This window comes from Hyla sarda, chromosome 2, assembly GCF_029499605.1.
Source record: "Hyla sarda isolate aHylSar1 chromosome 2, aHylSar1.hap1, whole genome shotgun sequence".
NCBI lineage: Eukaryota > Metazoa > Chordata > Amphibia > Anura > Hylidae > Hyla > Hyla sarda.
Genome location: NC_079190.1, coordinates 61,501,586 through 61,527,846, shown reverse-complemented (window position 1 = coordinate 61,527,846; position 26,261 = coordinate 61,501,586). Strand labels below are relative to the sequence as shown.

Below are 26,261 nucleotides of genomic sequence, written 5' to 3'. Positions count from 1 at the left end.
GTAAATAATGAAAGATTGGACTGTACCATACGTTTCCGCACGGAGCCCCTTCTTATGAGCATCGGATCTCATCATGAGAGGATTGAACTTTTGGTCCTCCCCAATTGCACCTCGGAGATTCTCCTTGGACTTCCCTGGCTTCAACTTCATTCCCCAACCCTGGATTGGTCCACTGGGGAGATCAAGAGTTGGGGGTCCTCTTGTTCCAAGAACTGTCTAAAACCGGTTCCCAGTAACCCTTGCCGTAACTCTGTGGTTCCTCCAGTAACCGGTCTCCCTAAGGCCTATATGGACTTCGCGGATGTTTTCTGCAAAAAACAAGCTGAGACTCTACCTCCTCACAGGCCTTATGATTGCCCTATCGACCTCCTCCCGGGTACTACTCCACCCCGGGGCAGAATTTATCCTCTCTCTGCCCCAGAGACTCTTGCCATGTCCGAATACGTCCAGGAGAATCTAAAAAAGGGCTTTATCCGTAAATCCTCCTCTCCTGCCGGAGCCGGATTTTTCTTTGTCTCCAAAAAAGATGGCTCCCTACGTCCTTGCATTGACTACCGCGGTCTTAATAAAATCACGGTTAAGAACCGCTACCCCTTACCCCTCATCTCTGAACTCTTTGATCGCCTCCAAGGTGCCCACATCTTCACTAAATTGGACTTAAGAGGCGCCTATAACCTCATCCGCATCAGAGAGGGGGACGAGTGGAAAACGGCATTTAACACCAGAGATGGACACTTTGAGTATCTGGTCATGCCCTTTGGACTGTGCAATGCCCCTGCCGTCTTCCAAGACTTTGTCAATGAAATTTTTCGTGATCTATTATACTCCTGTGTTGTGGTATATCTGGACGATATCCTAATTTTTTCTGCCAATCTAGAAGAACACCGCCAGCATGTCCGTATGGTTCTTCAGAGACTTCGTGACAACCAACTCTATGCCAAAATTGAGAAATGTCTGTTTGAATGCCAATCTCTTCCTTTTCTAGGATATTTGGTCTCTGGCCAGGGACTACAGATGGATCCAGACAAACTCTCTGCCGTCTTAAATTGGCCACGCCCCTCCGGACTCCGTGCTATCCAACGCTTTTTGGGGTTCGCCAATTATTACAGGCAATTTATTCCACATTTTTCTACCATTGTGGCTCCTATCGTGGCCTTAACCAAAAAAAATGCTGATCCCAAGTCCTGGCCTCCTCAAGCAGAAGACTCCTTTAAACAACTCAAGTCTGCCTTTTCTTCGGCTCCCGTGCTCTCCAGACCTGACCCTTCCAAACCCTTCCTATTGGAGGTTGATGCCTCCTCAGTAGGAGCTGGAGCTGTTCTTCTACAAAAAAATCCTTCCGGGCATGCTGTCACTTGTGGTTTTTTCTCTAGGACCTTCTCTCCAGCGGAGAGGAACTACTCCATCGGGGATCGAGAGCTTCTAGCCATTAAATTAGCACTTGAGGAATGGAGGCATCTGCTGGAGGGATCAAGATTTCCTGTTATTATCTACACCGACCACAAGAACCTCTCCTACCTCCAGTCGGCCCAACGGCTGAATCCTCGCCAGGCCCGGTGGTCTCTGTTCTTTGCCCGATTTAATTTTGAGATTCACTTTCGTCCTGCCGATAAGAACATTAGAGCCGATGCTCTCTCTCGTTCCTCGGATGCCTCAGAAGTTGATCTCCCTCCGCAACACATCATTCCACCTGACTGCCTGATCTCCACTTCTCCTGCCTCCATCAGGCAGACTCCTCCAGGAAAGACCTTTGTTTCTCCACGCCAACGCCTCGGAATTCTCAAATGGGGTCACTCCTCCCATCTCGCAGGTCATGCGGGCATCAAGAAATCTGTGCAACTCATCTCCCGCTTCTATTGGTGGCCGACTCTGGAGACGGATGTTGGGGACTTTGTGCGAGCCTGCACTATCTGTGCCCGGGATAAGACTCCTCGCCAGAAGCCCGCTGGTTTTCTTCATCCTCTGCCTGTCCCCGAACAGCCTTGGTCACTGATTGGTATGGATTTTATTACTGATTTACCCCCTTCCCGTGGCAACACTGTTATTTGGGTGGTCGTTGATCGATTCTCCAAAATGGCACATTTCATTCCTCTTCCTGGTCTTCCTTCTGCGCCTCAGTTGGCTAAACAATTTTTTGTACACATTTTTCGTCTTCACGGGTTGCCTACGCAGATTGTCTCGGATAGAGGGGTCCAATTCGTGTCTAAATTCTGGAGAGCTCTCTGTAAACAACTCAAGATTAAATTAAATTTTTCCTCTGCATATCATCCCCAGTCCAATGGACAAGTAGAAAGAATTAACCAGATCCTGGGTGATTATTTGCGACATTTTGTTTCCTCCCGCCAGGATGACTGGGCAGATCTCCTTCCATGGGCCGAATTCTCGTATAACTTCAGGGTCTCTGAATCTTCCTCCAAATCCCCATTTTTCGTGGTGTACGGCCGTCACCCTCTTCCCCCCCTCCCTACCCCCTTGCCCTCTGGTCTGCCCGCTGTGGATGAAATTTCTCGTGACCTTTCCATTATATGGAGAGAGACCCAAAATTCTCTCTTACAGGCTTCTTCACGCATGAAGAGGTTCGCGGATAAGAAAAGAAGAGCTCCCCCCGTTTTTTCCCCTGGAGACAAGGTATGGCTCTCCGCTAAATATGTCCGCTTCCGTGTCCCTAGCTACAAGTTGGGACCACGCTATCTTGGTCCTTTCAAAATTTTGTGTCAAATTAATCCTGTCTCTTATAAACTTCTTCTTCCTCCTTCTCTTCGTATCCCTAATGCCTTTCACGTCTCTCTTCTCAAACCACTCATCCTCAACCGTTTTTCTCCCAAATCTGTTCCTCCCACTCCTGTTTCCGGCTCCTCGGACGTCTTCTCGGTCAAGGAGATTTTGGCTGCCAAAAAGGTCAGAGGGAAAAATTTTTTTTTAGTAGACTGGGAGGGTTGTGGTCCTGAAGAGAGATCCTGGGAACCTGAGGACAACATCCTTGACAAAAGTCTGCTCCTCAGGTTCTCAGGCTCCAAGAAGAGGGGGAGACCCAAGGGGGGGGGTACTGTTACGCCGAGCGCTCCGGGTTCCCGCTCCTCCCCGGAGCGCTCGCTTCACCTCCTCCGCTGCAGCGCTCCGGTCACGTCCTCTGACCCGGGGCGCTGCGATCCTGCTGCTAGCCGGGATGCGATTCGCGATGCGGGTAGCGCCCGCTCGCGATGCGCACCCCGGCTCCCCTACCTGACTCGCTCCCCGTCTGTTCTGTCCCGGCGCGCGCGGCCCCGCTCCCTAGGGCGCGCGCGCGCCGGGTCTCTGCGATTTAAAGGGCCACTGCGCCGCTGATTGGCGCAGTGGTTCCAATTAGGGTTATCACCTGTGCACTCCCTATATTACCTCACTTCCCTTGCACTCCCTTGCCGGATCTTGTTGCCTTAGTGCCAGTGAAAGCGTTCCTTGTGTGTCCCTTGCCAGTGTTTCCAGACCTTCTGCCGTTGCCCCTGACTACGATCCTTGCTGCCTGCCCCGACCTTCTGCTACGTCCGACCTTGCTTCTGCCTACTCCCTTGTACCGCGCCTATCTTCAGCAGCCAGAGAGGTGAGCCGTTGCTAGTGGATACGACCTGGTCACTACCGCCGCAGCAAGACCATCCCGCTTTGCGGCGGGCTCTGGTGAAAACCAGTAGTGGCTTAGAACCGGTCCACTAGCACGGTCCACGCCAATCCCTCTCTGGCACAGAGGGTCCACTACCTGCCAGCCGGCATCGTGACAGTAGCACTTTAGTGGCCACTGAGCACAATTTTCTTTCTATATTAAAGGGGTATTCCAGGCCAAAACTTTTTCTTATATATCAACTGGCTCCAGAAAGTTTCACAGATTTTTAAATTACTTCTATTAAAAAATCTTAATCCTTCCAATAGTTCCAATAGTTATCTGAAGTTGAGTTGTTGTTTTCTGTCTAACTGCTCTCTGATGACTCACGTCCTGGGAGCTGTGCAGTTCCTATGGGGATATTCTTCCATCATGCACAGCTCCCGGGACGTGACATCATCATTGAGCAGTTAGACAGAAAACTTCAGAAGCTAATAACTATTGGAAGGATTAAGATTTTTTAATAGAAGTAATTTACAAATCTGTTTAACTTTCCGGAGCCAGTTGATATATATATATATATATATATATATATATATATATATATATATATATATATATATAAAAAAAAGCTTTTGCCTGGAATACAACTTTAATTTGTTAGAATAAAAGTTAAGTTTTATTAATAGTTTTGGGTGCCTCTAGTCAGGGTTAACCCTGAGGGGATTTATCTCCCCAAGGAATTTTGTTGGTTACTATTTGTACCCAGGACTGTATCAATAACAAGGGGGCATCCTCTACGTCTAGAGGAAAGAAGGTTTCTACACAGCAGAGATGGGGGTTCTTTACTGTAAGAGCAGTGAGACTGTGGAATTCTCTGCCTGAGGAGGTGGTCATGGTGAACTCTGTAAGAGAGTTCAAAAGGGTCTGGATGCATTTTTGGAGAATAATAACATCGCTGGTTATGTATACTAGATTTATAGGGACAGAACATTGAACCAGGGATTTCTTCTGATGCCATATTTGGAGTCGGGAAGGAATTTTTACCTCTAGTGTGAGGGTTTTTTGCCTTCCTCTGGATCAACTCTGTAGGGAATCATTAGGAACTCATTAGGGTTATAGGTTGAACTTGATGGACTCTGGTCTTTTCCAACCTTATGAACTATGTTACTATGTTATTATGTTACTATTACCAAGTAAGGCTGCTTGCACACTATATCATTTCTCCGTTTTAAAGACCCGTTATAATGTTCCGTTATGGAAATCCTTAAAACCGGCCGCTAAGCAGCCGTTAGAAAATCCCAAAAGGCCGCTACAAAATCCCAGTCAAGTCTATGGGAGTTTGTGATTAGCCGTTATGACCAGTTAATGCCCGTTATGAATAAGGAACGTTATTTTGTGACAGGAGAAAAAACAATACATGCACTAATGTTCTTTCGTCAAAAAATACCGTCCGTTATTCATAACGGGCATTAACAGGTCGTAACTGCTAATCACAAAATCCCATAGACTTGACTGGGATTTTGTCATGTTTAATTTTTAAACATGCTGGGAGTTGTAGTTTTGAAACAGCTGGAGGCACTCGGGTTGGGACACACCAGCCTGGATTCTAAAGACCCCCATCATATTTAACTAACAATTAGGTAATTGAAATCTCCATAATAGTCCATTTGGTGCTGCTCATATTTGTGTCTATGAAGCTAAATAGACTTTTTCTTTCTATAGACGATGACCTTCGCATAAATCCTGTCCAGTTGTTGCAACTCAAAGTATTTATTTTGACATGACATTTGGTGTCTCTCATGGCGAAAGTCTCTATGTAGTCTAAATATGACTTATGTGATGTAACAAAGTGCGTATCCTGGAAATGATATGAATGTGAACAAATAAGCTGTAAAAAGAAAAACTAAACTAAAGTTGTGCATATTGCATTAATGGCCCACGGCTAATTTACACTAACTTTCTACACTTAGGCTATGTTCACACAGTGGAATGTCCGCATGGAAAATTTCCAATGCGGACATTGCATGGACGGCGGAGCGTCAGCAGAATATACCGGCACTAGGACAGCTCAGAAATGTGTCGTCTCATAGACGGCAATGCATTTTCAAGCGGAATCTGCAAAAACATTAAACAGGTTCAATGGGGGGGAGATTTATCAAAACCAGCGTAGAGGAACAGTTGACCAGTTGCCCATAGCAACCAATCACATTTTTGTAGAAGCCCTTTTAAAAATGAAAGCAGCAATCTGATTGGTTGCCTTGGGAAACTGGTCAACTTTTCCTCTACACAGATTTTGATAAATCTCCTCCAATGTTTTTGAGATGCCGGAATCAGGATTTCAGTAAAATTTGCCATGTGAACAGAGCAGCAGAACTCAATGGGACTCTGCTGCTGCAGAATGTCCGTGCGGAATATCAATGCCATGTGCCAATTCTGCCATGTGAACACAGCCTTACTTTTACCATGGCTTCCTGGCCATCTCTAGCCTGTTTAAGGCCACTTAAATCTTTGGGAAGCTGAAAACAGCCTAGTCTGCTGTCTTTCAAAATTTGCCAAAGGCTGTCTGGGCATGCTGGGAGTTGTAGTTTTGCAACAGCTGAAGTAGACCCTGTTCCATGGATACGACCCGACAGACATAAGTGAATGTTTTATGCTATGCACATGCAGGGTAATAAAATGCATTCATGTTTATAATATAGACTCCAAGGAAATTCTTTCCGCTTCTGTGAGATCTATTTGCATGGAAATCCTAGCAAAAAGTAATTAGGAAAAAGAATATAACTTAAAAAATAAATATAAATATAGATAGATATTAGACAAATAGATAGATATAGATATGAGATAGATAGATAGATAAATATGAGATAGATAGATATGAGATAGATAGATATGAGATAGATAGATATGAGAAAGATAGATAGATATGAGATAGATAGATAGATAGATAGATATGAGATAGATATGAGATAGATAGAGATATGAGAGAGATAAGATAGATATGAGATAGATAAATTAATAAATAGATAGATGGATATGAGATAGATAATAGACAGATAGAAAGATAGATATGAGATAGATATGAGAGATAGATAGATAAAAAAGATAGATATGAGATAGATAGATATGAGAGATAGATAGTTATTAGATAGATTTTAGACAGATAGATATGAAATAGATACATTTTAGACAGACAGACAGACACATAGATATAAGTAGCATATTAGTCCAGTGATGCGGATGCAAAATCATAGAGTGTTGCAGAATCTTGTAAGGCTACTTTCACACTACCGTTGCTCCCTGTCAAGAACGGTCGTCAAACACTCTACTTTTTTTTTTTGATGGGGTGTAACAGGCAACAGCTGGTTCAGATGGTCCCCATTATAGTCAATGGGGGTCCGTCTGGTGCCGCTGTTTTTCAGCGGGAGAAAATAATGGCGAAAGCAGTATTTTTTCACCCGCTATTCTCCCCGGTAGCCTAATACCTTTTATTATTGGACTAACAATATTTTGTAGGGACAAACTTTCGTGAGTCCTTCCTTAATCAAGTCAAAAAAGCATTTCTCTACATTTCTCTTGCAATATTCTATGATTTTGCATATGTATATGTGGTGACCCACGGTGTAGGGCGGGACCAAGGTGTGTAGCAGTGTAGGTAGAGGGGCAAGATAGTATTTACCCCTGGGGCAGATGGTATTTACCCCTGGGGCAAGGTGTTGTTAACCCCTAATGTTCGTGATGCCGGAATGGTTTTTGGGTTCTGGAACCACACGAACGGTATCTCCGCTATTCCAATGCCTAGGTAGTGAAAGGAGAGCCCACAACCAAGTTATGGTTTAACGGAGGCCTTGCTGAGTTAAGACAGATGTTATTATCTTCACAGCTAGGCCAGAATCCCAGAGAGGTGGCCAGGAACTCAGAAGACCTCGCAGCTTGCTGGGTCCAATTATACTTGTAATAAACTTGAGACAATTATCTTGAGGCTTGACTATATGCAGGACTTGATTACTAGTAGTGACAGCAGACATAGACTTTTGACTTACTGAAATGACTGTAGCTTTGTGGCCTTCCAGGTAGCTGGAGATATCTGTACTGGCTGGTTCTCAGTAAAGGAAGAGTCTGAGAGAAATTGTAATGGCCGCCCCTTTATATAGTAGGGGGCTGGACTAAAGCCCATTGGTCAAGCTGCGGGTCATAGGTTAAGCTGGTGCTCTCTGGGAGAACATGTGGCAACAAATCATGTGACTGCATAACATAACATGTGACAGACTCACAGGTCCTTGAGACAACCTCTCACAGGTCCTCTGCTCTATTCAGGGCGTACAAGTCCCATCAAAGCAAAAATGCTACCAATAAAAACTACAGATGATGGCGCAAAAAGTGAGCCCTCATACCGCCCTGTACACGGAAAAATAAAAAAGTTATAGGGGGTTATATAATGCCAATTTTAACCCCTTAAGGACACATGACGTACTGGAACGTCATGTGTCCACTCCCGATCTATAACGCGGGGCCACGGCGTGGCCCCGCGTCATAGCGGGTCGGGCCCGGCCTCTAACAACGGCCGGGACCCGTGGCTAATAGCGCGCGGCATTGATCGCTGTGCCGCGCGCTATTAACCCTTTAGACGCGGCGTTCAAAGTTGAACGCCGCGTCTAAAGTGAAACCGAAAGCATGCCGGCTAGCTCAGTGGGCTGTTCGGGATAGCCGCGGTGAAATCGCGGCATCCCGAACAGCTGACAGGACAGCGGGAGGGCCCCTACCTGCCTCCTCGCTGTCCGATCGCCGAATGACTGCTCAGTGCCTGAGATCCAGGCATGAGCAGTCATGCGGCAGAATCATCGATCACTGGTTTCTTATGAGAAACCAGTGATCAATGTAAAAGATCAGTGTGTGCAGTGTTATAGGTCCCTATGGGACCTATAACACTGCAAAAAAAAAGTGGAAAAAAAAAGTGAATAAACATCATTTAACCCCTTCCCTATTAAAAGTTTGAATCACCCCCCTTTTCCCATAAAAGAAAAAACACAGTGTAAATAAAAATAAAAATAAACATAAATGGTATCGCCGCGTGCGGAAATGTCCGAATTATAAAAATATATCGTTAATTAAACCGCACGGTCAATGGCGTGCGCGCAAAAAAATTCCAAAGTCCAAAATAGTGCATTTTTGGTCACTTTTTATATCATGAAAAAATGAATAAAAAGCGATCAATAAGTCCTATCAATGCAAAAATGGTACCGTTAAAAACTTCAGATCACGGCGCAAAAAATGAGCCCTCATACCGCCCCATACACGGAAAAATAAAAAAGTTATAGGGGTCAGAAGATGACAATTTTAAACGTATTAATTTTCCTGCATGTAGTTATGATTTTTTCCAGAAGTCCGACAAAATCAAACCTATATAAGTAGGGTATCATTTTAATCGTATGGACCTACAGAATACATATCAGGTGTCATTTTTACCGAAAAATGTACTACGTAGAAACGGAAGCCCCCAAAAGTTACAAAACAGCGTTTTTTTTTAAATTTTGTCGCACAATGATTTTTTTTCCCGCTTCACCATAGATTTTTGGGCAAAATGACTGACGTCATTACAAAGTAGAATTGGTGGCGCAAAAAATAAGCCATCATATGGATTTTTAGGTGTAAATTTGAAAGAGTTATGATTTTTTAAAGGCAAGGAGCAAAAAACGAAAATGCAAAAACGGAAAAACCTCCGGTCCTTAAGGGGTTAAACTAACAAATTTTGGTGCATGTAGTTTATATTTTTTTTTTTGTATTAAAATAAAATAACTATATAAATTGAAAATTCTTGTAACTGTATGGACCTGCAGAATAAATATAAGCTGTCATTTTTTTACCAAATATTGCACTGCGTAGAAACGGGAGCCCCCAAAAGTTACAAAATGCCTTTTTTTTTTTTATTTCATCCCACAGAAAATGTTTTTTTTTTTGTTTCGCCACAGGTTATATTATAAAATAAGTGATATCATTGCAAAGTACAATTGGTGACCCAAAATACAAGCACTTATATGGGTCTGTAGGTGCAAAATTGAAAGCGTTGATTTTTTTAGAAGGGAAGAAGGAAAAAGCGAAAATGCAAAAACAAAAATTTGCTGAGTCTTTAAGGTGAAAATAGGCTGAGTCCCTAAGGGGTTCAAGCAGTATACACAACATTCTGGAAACAACAGGGGGAGACCCTGACACACTCCAACCACATGAGGTCTAGCATTGTCTTGCATTAGGAGAAACCCAGGGCCAACCGCACCAGCATATGGTCTCACAAGGGGTCTGAGGATCTCATCTCGGTACTTAATGGCAGTCAGGCTACCTTTGGCAAGCACATGGAGAGCTGTGCGGCCCCCCAAAGAAATGCCACCCCACAACATTACTGACCCACTGTCAAACCGGTCATGCTGGAGGATGTTGCAGGAAGCAGAACGTTCTCCATGGCGTCTCCAGACTCTGCTACGTCTGTCGCGTGTGCTCAGTGTGAGTCTGCTTTCATCTGTGAAGAGCACAGGGCGCCAGTGGCGAATTTGCCAATCTTGGTGTTCTCTGGCAAATGCCAGACGTCCTGCACGGCCCAACCCCCACCTGTGGACATCAGGTCCTCATACCACCCTGATGGAGTCTGTTTCTGACTGGTTGAGTGGACACATGCACATTTGTGGCCTGTCGGAGGTCATTTTGCAGAGCTCTGCCGGTGCTCCTTCTGCTCCTCCTTGCACAAAGGCGGAGGTAGCAGTCCTGCTGCTGGATTGTTGCCCTCCTACGGCCTCCTCCATGTCTCCTGATATACTTGCCTGTCTCCTGGTAGTGCCTCCATGCTCTGGACACTGCGCTGACAGAGACAGCAAACCTTCTTGCCACAGCTCGCATTGATGTGCTATCCTGAATGAGCTGCACTACCTGTGTCACTTGTGTGGGTTGTAGACTCCGTCTCATGCTACCACTAGAGTGAAAGCACCACCAGCATTCAAAAGTGACCAAAACATCAGGAATAGGAACTGAGAAGTGGTATGTGGTCACCACCTGCAGAACCACTCCTTTTTTGGGGGCTGTCTTGCTAATTGCCTATAATTTCCACCTGTTGTCTGTTCCATTTGCACAACAGCATGTGAAATTGATTGTCAATCAGTGTTGCTTCCTGAGAGGACAGTGTGATTTCACAGAAGTGTCATTGACTTGGAGTAACATTGTGTTGCAGTGTATGTATGTATGTATGTGTATATATATATATATATATATATATATATATATATATATATATATATACAGGGCTGATGCAAGGATTTTTGCCACCCTAGGCAAAAGATAATTTTGCCGCCCCTTGACTCCACCCATTGGCAGGCCCTTTAACATGCCCCAATTTACTACTGGGGTGACACACTGTAACAAACCTTCTCCTCATGTAATTACTTTACTACTGGGGTGATACACTGTAACAAACCTCCTCCTCATGCTTCTGGCTGTGCGAGTGGTTCCGATGCTGGTTGCCTAACTTTCTTGCGGCAGGTAGAGCAGCTCCCCCCATCAAGTGGGCGCTCTAGGTGGACACTCACATGGAATAAAAAAGTGTCCCCTATTGAGAGATGTCCGCTATTGGGAAAAAAGGCTTAAAAAACGTTCTAAATGTCTGAATATTGTACTGTACTCACTCTACTGTAATTACCTATAAAACATGATAAAAAGCAATATTACAGTACAATCTTACAATGAAGTTTAATCACCTCTTATCCCCCCAATCATTTCATCCACCCTTTATACCCTGTGCCACCTTATGCCTTGTGCCAAATTATCCCCCCTTACCCCCTGCCACATCCTTTCCCTTTGATTCCCCCTGTGCCATCTCATTCCCCCTTTATTACCCTCTGTGTAAATTAATCTCCCCCTCTTTATGAAGTGGCACAGGGGATAAAGGGGGAATGAAACAGCAAAGGGGGGATCAAGTGGAAATGAATGGGCACAGGGGGTAAAAAGGGGTGGGGGGATTATTTGACACAGGGGAATAAAGTGGCATGGAGGGATCCGGGAAGGAGGGGGTGAATGATGTACCCGGCGGATGTACAGAAGCCCACTGAGGTCTTCTGCTTCTGTGCTGGGGCTGCTGCAGGGGGCTGCAGTGGAGGCCTGTACCTCCTGGGAGTCTGGGCCCCTTACTGGGGTATTGGCTGTACCCCCTGACGGCGACCCTGTGTACAAGGTAGGGCCAGCACATAAGCCTGGTTGTCCCCTATTGGGTGTGTCCTCTTCCACTATTGGGAATGTCCCCTATTCGGAGGGTGCAAATACATTAAGTCTTATGGGACTCTGCCGGGGAATTTAAAACTGTCCACTATTGGGAGGTGTCCACTAAGGGAGATTTCACTGTGTGTGTATATATATATATATATATATATATATATATATATATATATATATATATATTGATGACTGTAGCTACAACGTATAAAGTATGGCAGGTGAACAGTGGAAATAGGTTATTGGCTAATAATAGTTTGATGACCTCTACTGCTGCTGTCTGGAGAGATAGGGTAAGTCAATAAAGCTGAAGGCAGGCTTGGAAGGTAATTGAAGGATAAAGGAAAAGGTTTCCTTGTATCAGACTGGAAACTTTCATGGCTGAACATCTGGTCTGGGATTTTCGGTGTCTTTCTCTTTCAGGGTAGGAATCGCTGCTGTAGTAAAGGGGGGGCTACAGGGAAGGCGAGGGGGAGGGCGCAGGAGCACTGGAGAGAAAGTGTCAGTAGGAGATGCAGTGTGGGGAACCTCTGTGGTGTAACAATGTATCTGGGCTTTGAAGAAGTGCTGAGAGCACAAGGCACTGCAGGGCACACTGGCTTGTTGGTGTATCACACCTCCTCCTGGGACCTGCGTTTCTCTATCTAGCTGCTGCATTCCCCAAGTCAAGTGCAGTAATGCTGTGGGATTTACAATGACATCCAAGAGAAGATCAGCCAAATTTCTGCTGAGGAGGTCTCTGAGCGAGCAATTGAAGGACTCCACCACCAAGGCTTGGGACCTGCTGTGGAAAAATATCCGGGAAAAGCGCCTGGCAGGTCAGTCTGTCCCCTGCATCCAGACACAATGCAGTAAAACGATACTTGCGTCTAGTGGTCTTTTTTTTTTTTTTTTCTTCAGGATTTAGTTTGTTCCTTTTTTAAATTTTTTTAAATTTAACAATGACTTGACACTTACGTTTCGCAGTGTCAGTATATAACAGTGTCTGCATGCTGACAAGGTGACTGCACTATGGCAGACCAGTGAGATTTGTGTGTCCTATGCAGCGTCCTTGCAGCATTTTCTTTGCATCTTCCAGTTATTTTTAGGATGGACGATCAGAACGAATAAAGTAAATATGGAACAACCAACATCTATAGTAGCAATAGATGCACTCAGCAGGTTGAATAGGTTGTTTGATGCGGTGGTCTCCATACTGTCAGCAGATGTCCGGGAATGCTGGGGGTTGTAGTTTTGCAACATCTGGAGGGCCACTGTTTGAAACTGCTGGTAATAGAAAAAAACATCATGGTAACTCTGTAGTGTGAACCTGTAGTATGGTTTTGGTCATAGAGAGTTAAAGACAGGTGAATCTAGATTAATGGTTCCCAACCAGGGTGCCTCCAGCTGTTGTAATACTACAATTATCAGCATGCCTGGACAGCCAAAGGCTTAGAGATTTATTCCATAAAACGAGTTTCGAACCCGCACTGGGTTCATTGTCAAGCTATGGATCTCTGTATTGTAATATCAAACTAGTTTCCTACTAAGACATCTGTTGCAAAACTACAACTCCCAGCATGCACGGACAGCCAAAGCCTTAGAGATCTATTCCATAAAACGACGCATTTCGAACCTGCACTGGGTTCATTATTAAGCATTGGAGCTCTGTATTGTAATATAAAACTAGCTTCATACTAAGACATCTGTTGCAAAACTACAACTCCCAGCATGCATGGACAGCCAAAGCCTTAGAGATCTATTCCATAAAATGACGCGTTTCGAACCTGCACTAGGTTCATTATTAAGTAATGGAACTCTGTATTGTAATCTAAAACTAGCTTCATACTAAGACATCTGTTGCAAAACTACAACTCCCAGAATGCCCGGACAGCCTTCGGTGGTCCGGGCATGCTGGAAGTTGTAGTTTTGCAATAGCTGGAGGCACCTTGGTTTGGTAACACTGATCTATAAAGTAATCATCAGATGACATAGAATACATTGTGTTATGTCAATCATATTTAATGTGTTATGTCAATCACAATAGAATAACATATGCAGTCTCATCTGTTAGGCTAGAATTATATGTCTGGCGTTCGCCTCAGTTGAAAATCGCCGCAACTGACACCACAACTGATGCCAGACATTCATCAGTTCGCATCAGTTGTATAGTAGCTGGCTTAATTTATTGTGCATGCCAGACAGGAGAACACAGCATGATGCGTTCCCCTGTCCGGCGGCCATACGGCGTGTTTCACTATCCGGTGTCACAACTTGAGAAGCCGGATGAATGTGAACTGCCCCTTTCAAATGAATGAGATCAGTTCTACAATCAGTTTCCCTTCAGTGCGCATCATTATATCTAGATTAAAATGATTTCTTGCAGAGTCTTATGTAGGTCCTTAAAAGGGGTTTATTTCATGCTCATAGACTTATGTCATTACTCATATTCAAATTTAGGAAACCTAAATTTTCAATTTTTTAATTTTAAGTTTAAATTTTCCAAAATGTTTGCCAGTTTTTTCAGATTACAAATGCACACATTCTACAATATGATTGATACATCTCATACTTTAATCTGTCCACAAGATCTTTCTATGGAATGGCTGGTGATACCACTTTTTTACAGATTTTTTTTTTTTTTGGTGCATTGATTACTTTTATTTTTAATATTCTTATTCCTGTGCAACATGTTTGGGAAACATGCATTTTCTGGGCAGTTTTCTTCAGGCTCCATCATAGAGGAAATAAAAGGGGAAAAAATTCTGAGCGGAAATTTTTCTGCTACATTCCTCTCAGAAATTTTGTTGTGTGAACACAGTCTAATGATAACTCTTTTAAAGTGTACCTGTCATTATCAAAAAACTTTTATATAATGTAGAAAATACCTTTATATGTATACTGTATTTGTAATGTACATGAACATTGATTAAAGAATGTGTATATTTTTGTCCCTGCAGCTATTGCCTGTATGTCTTTGTAAAGAGACTAAATACAAGAAGTGTGGGTGGACAAGCAGAGCTCTGTACACTGAGGACAAGCAGGGCTCTGTACACTGAGGACAGGCAGGGCTCTGTACACTGAGGACAAGCAGGGCTGTGTACACTGAGGACAAGCAGGGCTCTGTACACTGAGGACAAGCAGGGCTCTGTACACTGAGGACAGGCAGGGCTCTGTACACTGAGGACAAGCAGGGCTGTGTACACTGAGGACAAGCAGGGCTCTGTACACTGAGGACAAGTAGGTCTCTGTACACTGAGGACAAGCAGGGCTGTGTACACTGAGGACAAGCAGGGCTCTGTACACTGAGGACAAGCAGGACTCTGTACACTGAGGACAAGCAGGGCTCTGTACACTGAGGACAGGCAAGGCTCTGTACACTGAGGACAAGCAGGGCTCTGTACACTGAGGACAAGCTGGGCTCTGTACACTGAGGACATGCAGGGCTCTGTACACTGAGGACAAGCAGGACTCTGTACACTGAGGACAAGCAGGGCTCTGTACACTGAGGACAGGCAAGGCTCTGTACACTGAGGACAAGCAGGGCTCTGTACACTGAGGACAAGCTGGGCTCTGTACACTGAGGACATGCAGGGCTCTGTACACTGAGGACAAGCAGGGCTCTGTACAGTGAGGCTCTGTGACATGCTCCCTGCTCACACATCTAGATAATTGACAAGCCAGGAACCTACACAGAGCCTTGCTTGCTCCACCCTCACTTCTTGTATTTGAACTCATAGAGCATTATTTCACCCAAAAATATACACATTTTTAACCAATGTATATTACAAATAATAATATAGTATTATCTACATTTTTACATTTAAATAGTATTATCTAAAGTTTTTGCTAACGACAAAAAAACTGTTTTTATTTCCACATCAAAACCCACATCATGTCAAACAAAGGGCTCCAATTGACTTTAATGGGGGACAGGCAGTATGTGCCATTTTTCTCCCATAGATCTCCATAGGGTCTCTTACAAAAATGTGTGTCAATGTGTGTAAATGTGTGTGCTGCATTTATCATGTGAGAAAATGCATTTACTAAAACACACCAGTTTGGAAAAACACTACAAAAAATTAATTTAAATTTTAACACTTTTTATCTACATGATGACATCAACATTCTACCCTTTAGTGAACCTTCACTTTGTATATGAGAATGCCATGATCAGCAAGTACTAAATATAACATTTTTACCTAATTTCTCCTATTGTTAGTAATAGGATGGGTTCCCATTTTTTGGTTAAAAGCTTAAATGATAGTTGATTTTCTGATGAATCCCACTCATTACTCCCCCAACTGTTCTTGAGATATATGCATTTTACTATTTGGCTCACTATTTGTACTTATTACTGAATAGTCCTATTGATTTCAATGGGATTCTGCTGTACTGTGCACAGGGCGGAATCCGCCGCAGACCCCATTGAAGTCAATAGGGTCTGCAGTGGATTTTTAACAGCGGAGATTCTGCTGGCGAAAATCTGCTGTGGGAGATCCACTGTGGGTTTGAAAAGAAATCAGCTCATGTGAACGAGCCGTAACACTGCCTTAGAGCTCAAAAGCCCTGCATTACACTGCTAGGGTCACCTAGGAATGAATTACGGTAGTTTTAAAGTGATTTTAAGGCTAAGTTAATGCCAAATTACGGCAGCATGTGATAACTCATGGTAACTAATAGCTTGAATAAACGCACTGCACTAGCAGATTGTATGGTTTTTAACACAAAAATAAAGCTGCATAAAGAATCCCTTTTTGTTGGCAGATGAGTGATGGTATTAGAATGCACATGGAGGTAATGGAAAACGCAATGGCTTTAACCAACTCTTTAAAAAAAATCTCCTTTCTTGGGAGTTGCAACAGGAATAATGACATGGTGTCTAAAAATAGTGAAGTAACTACAAATAGTGAAAAAATAGCCTTTGTAAATGTTGAAAAGTGATAACAAAAAAAGTTTAAAAGATTTGTGTCATGTTGCAACTTGGGCTTATTTGTGGTTCCTTCTGGGAAGACAGCTATGCAGACCAATTTGATATACTGTGTGATGTATGGTCTGAGTTCTTTTCCATGCTGTGCCATGTTGAACTTCGAATGACCAGTATTAGAGAATGAGAGCTATAACTACAAGTTAATTTAAAGCGCATCTGTCATGTAGAAATGAAGCACATAATGATAAATCTGTGTATATGTGTAATCTGACTACCATCTTTAATATGCCGTGGAAGAGATGTCTCACTGAGCGCTCGCTCCCTCTGCCTTTATTACTGTGCACACGCTATGAGCTGGGGAGCATTAGGAGCGGGTGCTCGCTGAGACATCTCTCAAGCGGGGTATTAGAGATGGTCGGCACATGTGCTAAGGACCTGTGTGTCGTATCAGAAAGAGGCGTGGCAGCCCCGTAGCAGTGCAGACCCCTAGCCACGCCCATCTGACTTTTCCTGACCGTAAACAAGATAAAGCCACCAATTAAGCAGCCAATGGTATGCAAGGCAGCCAAAGACATCTACACATCATCATACAGTGCTTAGTTTAAGGGAGTATTTCCACATGACAGTTGCACTGTTAGACACCTGCTCCCCATTCACACCTAAAACCATGTAACACAAGCAAGTCACATGACACTGAGAGGGAAAATGGCTAATTGGGGACAATTTGGACATTCCCACTTAGGGGTATACTCACTTTTATAGGTATGGGGTGGGTGCAGCTCACTTAGGCTGGGTTCACACCATGTGTTTTTCCATATCAGATTTTTGATAAAAAACTGATTCCTCAAAACCTGACTAAACTGTATCAAAACTTGTGTACTAATTTTAATTCATATACTGTTGATAACCGTATACGGTTTGAAAAATGATGTCCGGTTGCATCGGTTTTTTAAGAAAAATTTTTATACATTTTTAACTTTTCATTCCATTATGAATAAAGTTTCACTTGTTTGATTGAAATTCCAAGAAAAAAACTTATGGCAAAAACCGGATGGAAATGTACGCATTGACTCCCATGTTAAAATAAAACGTATACGTTTCAATACGGTTTTTCACCCGGACCAAAAACCGTGGTAGGCTACGGTTGGCATACGGTTTTCAATGTAGAGTCCATGCATACGGTTTTCAATACGGTTCCGTACGGTTTTCAAATTGAAAACGTATACGGGAACTGTATTGCAAAAACGTGGTGTGAACCCAGCCTTATTCTAAATATAACTGAGGTTACTGGGATGGACTCCCACACACCGGGAATGTATAGACAAAGTGAGAAAACAAAAGATATCTCAGTCCTCTAGGTTAAACTGTATAAGTGAAATTAGTGGAGAAATGTAAGCCTAAAAATAAAAAATATAAAAAATATGTGATATTAAGAAGCAGGTATATAGGTAATGGTATTGGAAAATACAGTATTAAGTAAGTTGGATAATATTCTTTGCAAATAAGTAACATAAATGGATACAATATAAATACATTTATTAAGATATTGGTGTACTAGGCGGTGTAGTAACAGGGCCCTTGTGACTCACAACCAATACATATAATCATTTGTATAAAATACAATCATAGAACAATAAGAATATATAAAATGCTGCTTATCCAGCCCTAGAACAGTAACTGCCTTTGTGTGATACAGCTTGGACAGTAATTTTTAGGGCAAGCTGGGATTTGTAGTCTCCGTGGGTAAAGTCTTTAGCAAATATCCGCATATAGCATATACCCACTGGATATATTTGTTGGTGGTATAGTAGATAACAAATGTGGGTAGTGACTGTTATTGCCAGTATTTGCAGGGCATGCTGGGATTTATAGTCTCTGCAAGTGAGATTGTTGATGGTATAGTGGATAAAAACCAAAAAATAGCAGCAGTTAATGCCGTTGTGCAGCACTGGCAGGATCCTCTGTTAGCCGCCGAACAAATAGACTGATAATCCGAAGGTAGAAAGCAAGATAGATCTTAACCGCTCCTGTGTGAGTCCTCTCCCCGCAATGTAACTGTCCGATGGGGATTCGCTAGTTTGCGCATGCGGCACTAGCTGGTAAAGGCATAATTCGCGGACTGCGCCCCTTCCTGGAGATTAGCGATCTGCATCGCTTCGTTGGTAGAATCGTGGACTGCGCCGCTCCAATAGGTAGAATGATGAGTGATAGGAGATGTGCGAGGTGGGACAGCGTCCTCGTGGATGCCTGGCAGGATGTTGGTGTTTTTACACACCAGATGTAGGAAAGGGAGTTACTGAGATACTAATAGTATGAAAAACTGAGATACTAATAGTAGTAAAAGGCAGCAATGTAGGTTTAAAATAGATCAATTGGCTGGACGCGTTTCAGGATAGACATAATTTCTTCAGCATCATTATGTTGTATTCCTCCTTATCTTGTATTCCACATAGGCTGCTGAAGAAATTATGTCTATCCTGAAACGCGTCCAGCCAATTGATCTATTTTAAAGCTACATTGAGGCCTTTTACTACTATTAGTATCTCAGTTCTAACTCCCTTTCCTACATCTGGTGTGTAAAAACACCAACATCCTGCCAGGCATCCACGAGGACGCTGTCCCACCTCGCACATCTCCTATCACTCATCATTCTACCTATTGGAGCGGCGCAGTCCACGATTCTACCAATGAAGCGACGCAGATCGCTAATCTCCAGGAAGGGGCGCAGTCCGCGAATTATGCCTGTACCAGCTAGTGCCGCATGCGCAAACTAGTGAATCCCCATTGGACAGTTACATTGCGGGGAGAGGACTCACACAGGAGCGGTTAAGATCTATCTTGTTTTCTACCTTCGGATTATCAGTCCATTTGTTCGGCGGTTAACAGAGGATCCTGCCAGTGCTGCACAACGGACATTAACTGCTGCTATTTTTTGGTTTTTATCCACTATACCATCAACAATCTCACTTGTGGAGACTATAAATCCCAGCATGCCCTGCAAATACCGGCAATAACAGTCACTACCCACATTTGTTATCTACTTTATCACCAACGAATATATCCAGTGGGTAGATGCTATATATGGATATTTGCTAAAGACTTTACCCACGGAGACTACAAATCCCAGCTTGCCCTAAAAAGTACTGTCCAAGCTGTATCACACAAAGACAGTTACCGTTCTAGGGCTGGTTATATTCTAGATCCCAGCTCATTCTGAACAAAGTAGATATATACTAGCAGCATTTTATATATTCTTATTGTTTTATGATTGTATTTTATACAAATGATTATATGTATTGGTTGTGAGTCACAAGGGCCCTGTTACTACACCGCCTAGTACACCAATATCTTAATAAATGTATTTATATTGTATCCATTTATGTTACTTAGTTGCATAGAATAACATCCAATTTACTTACTATATACCATTAACTATATACAGTAACCCCCCGACATGCAATGGCCCCGACATATGATCAAATCGACATACGATGCTTTTATATGTCGGGGCCATCACATTAACTGCTATCCGACAATGCAAAATGCTTAAGCTGCTGTCTGATAGCAGTTTAAGCATCCCGGACAGGTTCACTTACCTATCCCCACTGCTCTGGGTCCACTTCGCGATCCTCCGGCGTCTTCTGCATCTTCTCCGGGGTCCGGGCCTTGCTTTCCGGCGTCATTATTACATCGCTGCGCACGCCGCAACGTAATAACGTCACCAGAAATAGAGGCGTGGACCCCGGAGAAGATGCGGAAGAAGCCGGAGGATCTCGAAGAAGACGCCGGAGCAGCAGGACAGCATCGGGAGCGATGAGGTCGCGGTCTGGAGCGGCGGGGACAGGTAAGTATTAAATGCACTTTTTACATTGCACGAATCCCTCAACATACGATGGATTCGACAAACGATGGGTCGTTTGGAACGAATTACCATCGTATGTTGAGGGACCACTGTACCTGGTTCTTAATATCACATATATTTTTACACTTATCTTTCTCCACTAATTTCACTTATATAACCTAGATGACTGAGATATCTTTTGTATACTCACTTTTGTTGCCAAGGTTTTGACATTAATAGCTTGACTAGGGGATATTATAGCTGCTAAGACCCCCACCAGATCATCTATCATTTAACACCTTTAACTTAATTTTAGCTTATTCCCTCCCATAAATGACATAAGACATGTGTTGGTTAAACAAAGGCCACAGCAGCCCATTTATTAAATAACATAAATAATCAATTACAACATTGTAAACCGATGTATGAACGTCATACATAACAATATAACCTGTCCTAACATTAGGATATCTATTAGCGCAGGAGAAGAACCTGAGGGGCACCGTTACCAGACCACAGGTGATGGGATCTTCACTTGCTCCTAGCCGTAGCTCACCTGCACAGGAGCACCATTTTGTGAAGCCCACCAACCCGAATTCCACCTTCTGGCTGGGAACCGCTCCCAGCCCACCTCCACACCATCCAACATACCATGCCCATCCACTGGTGCCTCCCCAGATTCCTCTCCTGACCCCGCCACTGTGACAAAATTAAGGGCGGGCGGGCGGGACACTTCTTCAGCCACGCAGATTGTGACCCCCGTATCAATGCCCTCACCTATATACCCTCCTTAACTCCTCCCTACTCCCTCACTAAAAGCCCGCGCTTCCCTAGCTCCCTCCTCTAAACTCCTCACATTTAACCCTTACCTTCCCGCATAATACCCCTGTCATGGGGCCCCTCCGTTCCCATTCTGTCCCCTCCAGGGCTTTCTTGACTAGGGGATATTATAGCTGCTAAGACCCCCACCAGATCATCTATCATTTAACACCTTTAACTTAATTTTAGCTTATTCCCTCCCATAAATGACATAAGACATGTGTTGGTTAAACAAAGGCCACAGCAGCCCATTTATTAAATAACATAAATAATCAATTACAACATTGTAAACCGATGTATGAACGTCATACATAACAATATAACCTGTCCTAACCTTAGGATGTCTATTAGCGCAGGAGAAGAACCTGAGGGGCACCGTTACCAGACCACAGGTGATGGGATCTTCACTTGCTCCTAGCCGTAGCTCACCTGCACAGGAGCACCATTTTGTGAAGCCCACCAACCCGAATTCCACCTTCTGGCTGGGAACCGCTCCCAGCCCACCTCCACACCATCCAACATACCATGCCCATCCACTGGTGCCTCCCCAGATTCCTCTCCTGACCCCGCCACAACGGGGACAAGTGACCCCTTACTTGTCCCCGTTCCTCCACAGCCTCAATGCCCTCTCCACTGTCTCCTTCAACTCAAGAAGCCACAAATCCATACCCATCCCATTAAGATGAATACCATCCGAGGCCACAAAATCCGCACCCCCTTCCTCCAAATCCCGGTGTCGTGCCACCAAACCACCATTCCTGGCCACGAACTTACTCACCGCCTTATTCACCTTAATCCTCGCCTTGTTAATTGCTACCACCGACCGAGCCTGCCTCCACTTCTGCCTGGCAACCATCTCGGACCACACCAGGACCAAATCCGGGAAAGAGGACCACAAACGCAACAGGTCCAGTTTAATGTCCCTGATCAAATCCCGAGACCTGCGCACACCCAAATCATTCCCACCTAAATGGACCACCAATATATCTGGGGACCGGTCCAGCTGAACAAAGAACTGGACCCTGGACAACAGTTCTGACCACCTCATGCCCCCCTTTCCCAACCAGCGAACCTGGGCCACCGAACCGTCCAATCCCAACTGTCTGCCCGCCGGCCGAACCCCTGCCCTCACTGCCCCACGCGTCACATACGAATGGCCGACAATCCAGACAAGCCCAGCCGCTCCACCTGAAATGACAAAAGAAAAGAATACAGTATAACCCACACTCGCAAACACACTCACATCACAACAAATGAGGACGAACGTACAGCCTATACCTCTCCGATTCCCACCTCCCAATCTGCTTAACCATTTCCGGTCCCAGGCCCCACCGAGACGCCTCGGTCGCCGCACCTATCCGGAAGGAATGAGAACTGTAGTCCTCTGCCACGAATCCCCCCGCACGCAAACACTTACGGAAAACCCCCACAAACTGAAAACGAGACAGAAAACCCCCGTCAGCATGGACCAGCAACGGACCCACAATCCCCACCCGCAAAGCCAAAAACGCGGAGTAACAAGCCACCGGGCACATCTCCGAACTCCCCAGGCGCGCCAAACGCACCACCGCCCCCCGACCCAACTGATCCGTCTTTGACCGCCGAACACGGCACTGCAAAACCCCCTCCACCAAAACCACATCCGAAAAAAGAAGCCCCCCGGCCCGACACCGACTAGGCGACACCAACTCCGATATACGAAAAGCCCCAAAAAACGCCAACGCAAAGGCCAAACGGAACAAACATAGCTCATATACCGAAAAACACACCCCAGCCAATAAAGAACCCAAGCGCAACAACAACGAAAATGTCACTGGTTTGCGCAAATCCCTAGAACTAGCCCCCTTACGAAACCCCCGCACCGCCTGCCGCACCAAAAAAGACTTCGTCCCATCCGGCACTCCCCGGACCTTGAACCAAAAGGCCAAAGCCGCCATCCGGCGACCCAGACCCGACGGGGACACCCGCTCACAAAAAGCCCTGCCCACATAAAATAAAAGAGCCGCCTCCCATTCCGAAGGGGCGCCCGTAATGGAAAGCTGCCGAAGCAATAACTCCCAATCTGCCCACCACCGACTATAAGACTCCCACGTTGACCTGGTCACAGACCGTCCCACTAGGCCCATCGCCACAGCTAAACCAGCCTCCACAGCCACTCCGGACAAGGGATCCCCCGCTCCTCGGCCTCCGGTGCCAACTCCCGAAATCGGTCCCACTGCAAACGAGAGAGAGCATCAGCGACTGAGTTAACCACCCCCGGCACATGCAAAGCGACAACATGCGAATTAAGCTCCAAACCCCGCAACACCAGGTGACGCAGTAGCGTAACAACCGGCGGAGAATTCGCCGTCTGATTATTGATAGCCTGTACCACCCCCATGTTATCGCAATGAAAGCAGACCCTTCTATTGCGAAACAAGTCCCCCCACACCTCCAGCGCCACCACAATCGGAAACAATTCAAGCAAAGCCAAGTTCTGCGTCAAACCCGCCACCCGCCAGACCTCCGGCCACTGACCCACACACCATTGACCCTGCAAATAGGCCCCAAAACCACAACCGCCCGCCGCGTCGGTAAACAACTCCAAATCCCAATTAGAAACCGGGCAACCCATCACCACTGACCGACCGTTGTACCTGCCCAAAAAATCCTGCCAAACCCGCAAATCCGCCCTCAAGTCCGCCGACAACCTGACATAGTGGGTAGGCCGCGAAACCCCCGCGGTAGCCGCCGCAAGCCGCCGGCAAAAAACCCTCCCCATAGGCATGATCCTGCAGGCGAAATTGAGACGACCCAGTAGTGACTGGACCTCCCGCAATTGCAATTTCTTAACCCTGCATGCCCTATTGACCTCCTCCCTCAGCTCACTCAGCTTCTCATCCGGCAACCGACACTCCATCGCCACGGTATCAATAACGATCCCCAGAAACTTAACCGCCGTAGACGGGCCCTCCGTCTTGTCCGGCGCCAACGGGACGCCAAACCACGTTGCGACCCGCTCCATCTCCTGCAACAGCACCGCACAAACCCGAGACCCGGCCGGACCCAAAAAAAGAAAATCATCCAAGTAGTGCAACACCGAGTCCAACTGGGACTCCCGCCGCACCACCCATTCTAAAAACGAACTAAACTTTTCAAAAAATGCACACGAGATAGAACAACCCATGGGCAAACAAAGGTCAACGAAAAAACTATCACCTAAGCAGCAACCCAACAAGTAAAAACTGTCAGGATGAACAGGCAGCAGGCGAAAAGCTGCCTCTATGTCCGTTTTCGCCAACAAAGCCCCCTGCCCAAAACGCCGCACCCACACCAACGCAGCGTCGAAAGAAGTGTACGACACCGCACACAAAACTGGGTCAATGCCGTCATTCACCGATCCCCCTTCAGGGTGTGAGAGATGGTGAATGAGGCGAAACTTGCCGGGCTCTTTTTTGGGCACTAGGCCCAAAGGCGACACCCGCAAACCCTCAATAGGAGAGCCAGCAAAAGAACCAGCCATCCTCCCCAGCTCCACCTCGCGCAAAAGCTTTTCTTCTACCAGCTCCGGACGGGCCCGTGCCGAAACCAAATTCCGCACCTGCCCCCCTGAACCCGCCGACCCGGAAAAGGGGATCCGAAAACCCTCCGCGAAACCCAAACGCAACAGCTCCGCCGCCTCCCTATTTGGGTAAAGCGCGAGGAAAGGCAACATCCTTTCCACCCGCACCGGCGTCACCCCTCTTCTGGTCAGCCTCTCCCGGCTTACCCTTCCCCCGCCGGAAACAGCGTGACAAACCGTGTCCCCCACCCCCGCAACCGGAACATTCGTGCTTGAACTGGCAATCCGCCCCGAACTTGCAGCTCCCTTCGTTGAACTGCCAACAAACCCCACGCCCGGCCCCCCCTGACCGCCCTGACCCCAAACCCGAACCCCCGACACCGTCCCGAAAGGACTGCGGCCCGGTCCCGCTACGAGGAGCCGCCATCAGCCGCATCCACAAACCTATATCCTTATGCTCCCAACGCAGATCCGGACGCACCGCCATGCGTTGTCGGAACTGCTCGTCGTACCGAAGCCACGCCGAGCCCCCATAAATCCGATACGCCTCCCCCACCGCATCCATGTAGCAGAAGAGACCGGAGCAGGACTCTGGCGCCTTCTCACCCACCACGCTAGCCAAAATGGCGAAGGCCTGAAGCCAATTAGAGAACGTCCGCGGTATCAGCCGATACCGCCGACGCTCTTCCTCCTCCACCTTTTCCAACCGCTTAGACTCGTCCGGCCGGACCCTGTCCAAGTTGAACTTATCCAGCGGCAGGAGCGAAAAAATGTCGACATACTCCCGCTTCCAAATTTTATCCCGGACTTCCGCCTTGAGATGAGCGCCCAATGGGCCCTCAAAACAAACATAAATCTCCCCCCTAGCCGCATCCGCTAGTCGAACACCTCCCCCAGAGCCCGACGCCGCCACCACAGGGGCCCCTACCGACGAGCCCGACCCAGTCCCCCCAACCGGTCCTGACACCCCAGCACCCCCCCCGGCCAGCTGCACCCCCCCAGCCCCCCAAACAGGTACGGGAGACACCTGGGACCCCCCCGCCCCCAGACCACTCCCCCGCAGTAAAGCATGCAAGCCATTAAAAAACAATTGTAAATCGCCCACCCCCCCCCCCCCAAAACCCCCCAGACTGGAGACAGTGGTAGACTCACCCGACCTCACCGGCTCGGAACCAGCGGCCGTAACTCCAGAAGAAGGGCGACTCCGGACATCACGGGCGACAGACACATCTTCCAAGGAAAGGACCGGGGGGACCCCGTCCGACGACTCCGCAGCAGCAGAATTCGCCCCACCAGCAGCTTGGACGGACAGTGGCGGCGACCGGACCCCGCT

General features: G+C 46.0%; 1 protein-coding gene across 6 annotated transcripts in view; it reads left to right on the top strand.

Moving 5' to 3' along the window:
• Window positions 1–26,261, top strand: part of STARD13 (StAR related lipid transfer domain containing 13) — a 508,748-nt gene that overhangs the window by 254,635 nt on the left and 227,852 nt on the right. The window contains exon 1 of one of the 6 annotated variants that reach the window (XM_056561904.1): window positions 12,328–12,636. The exons of the other annotated variants lie outside the window; for them this stretch is intronic. Coding sequence (XP_056417879.1) covers window positions 12,513–12,636 — 124 coding nt within the window. The 5' untranslated portion in view covers window positions 12,328–12,512. Of the gene's footprint in view, window positions 1–12,327; window positions 12,637–26,261 lie in introns of those variants that run through there. 6 annotated transcript variants of the gene reach the window in all.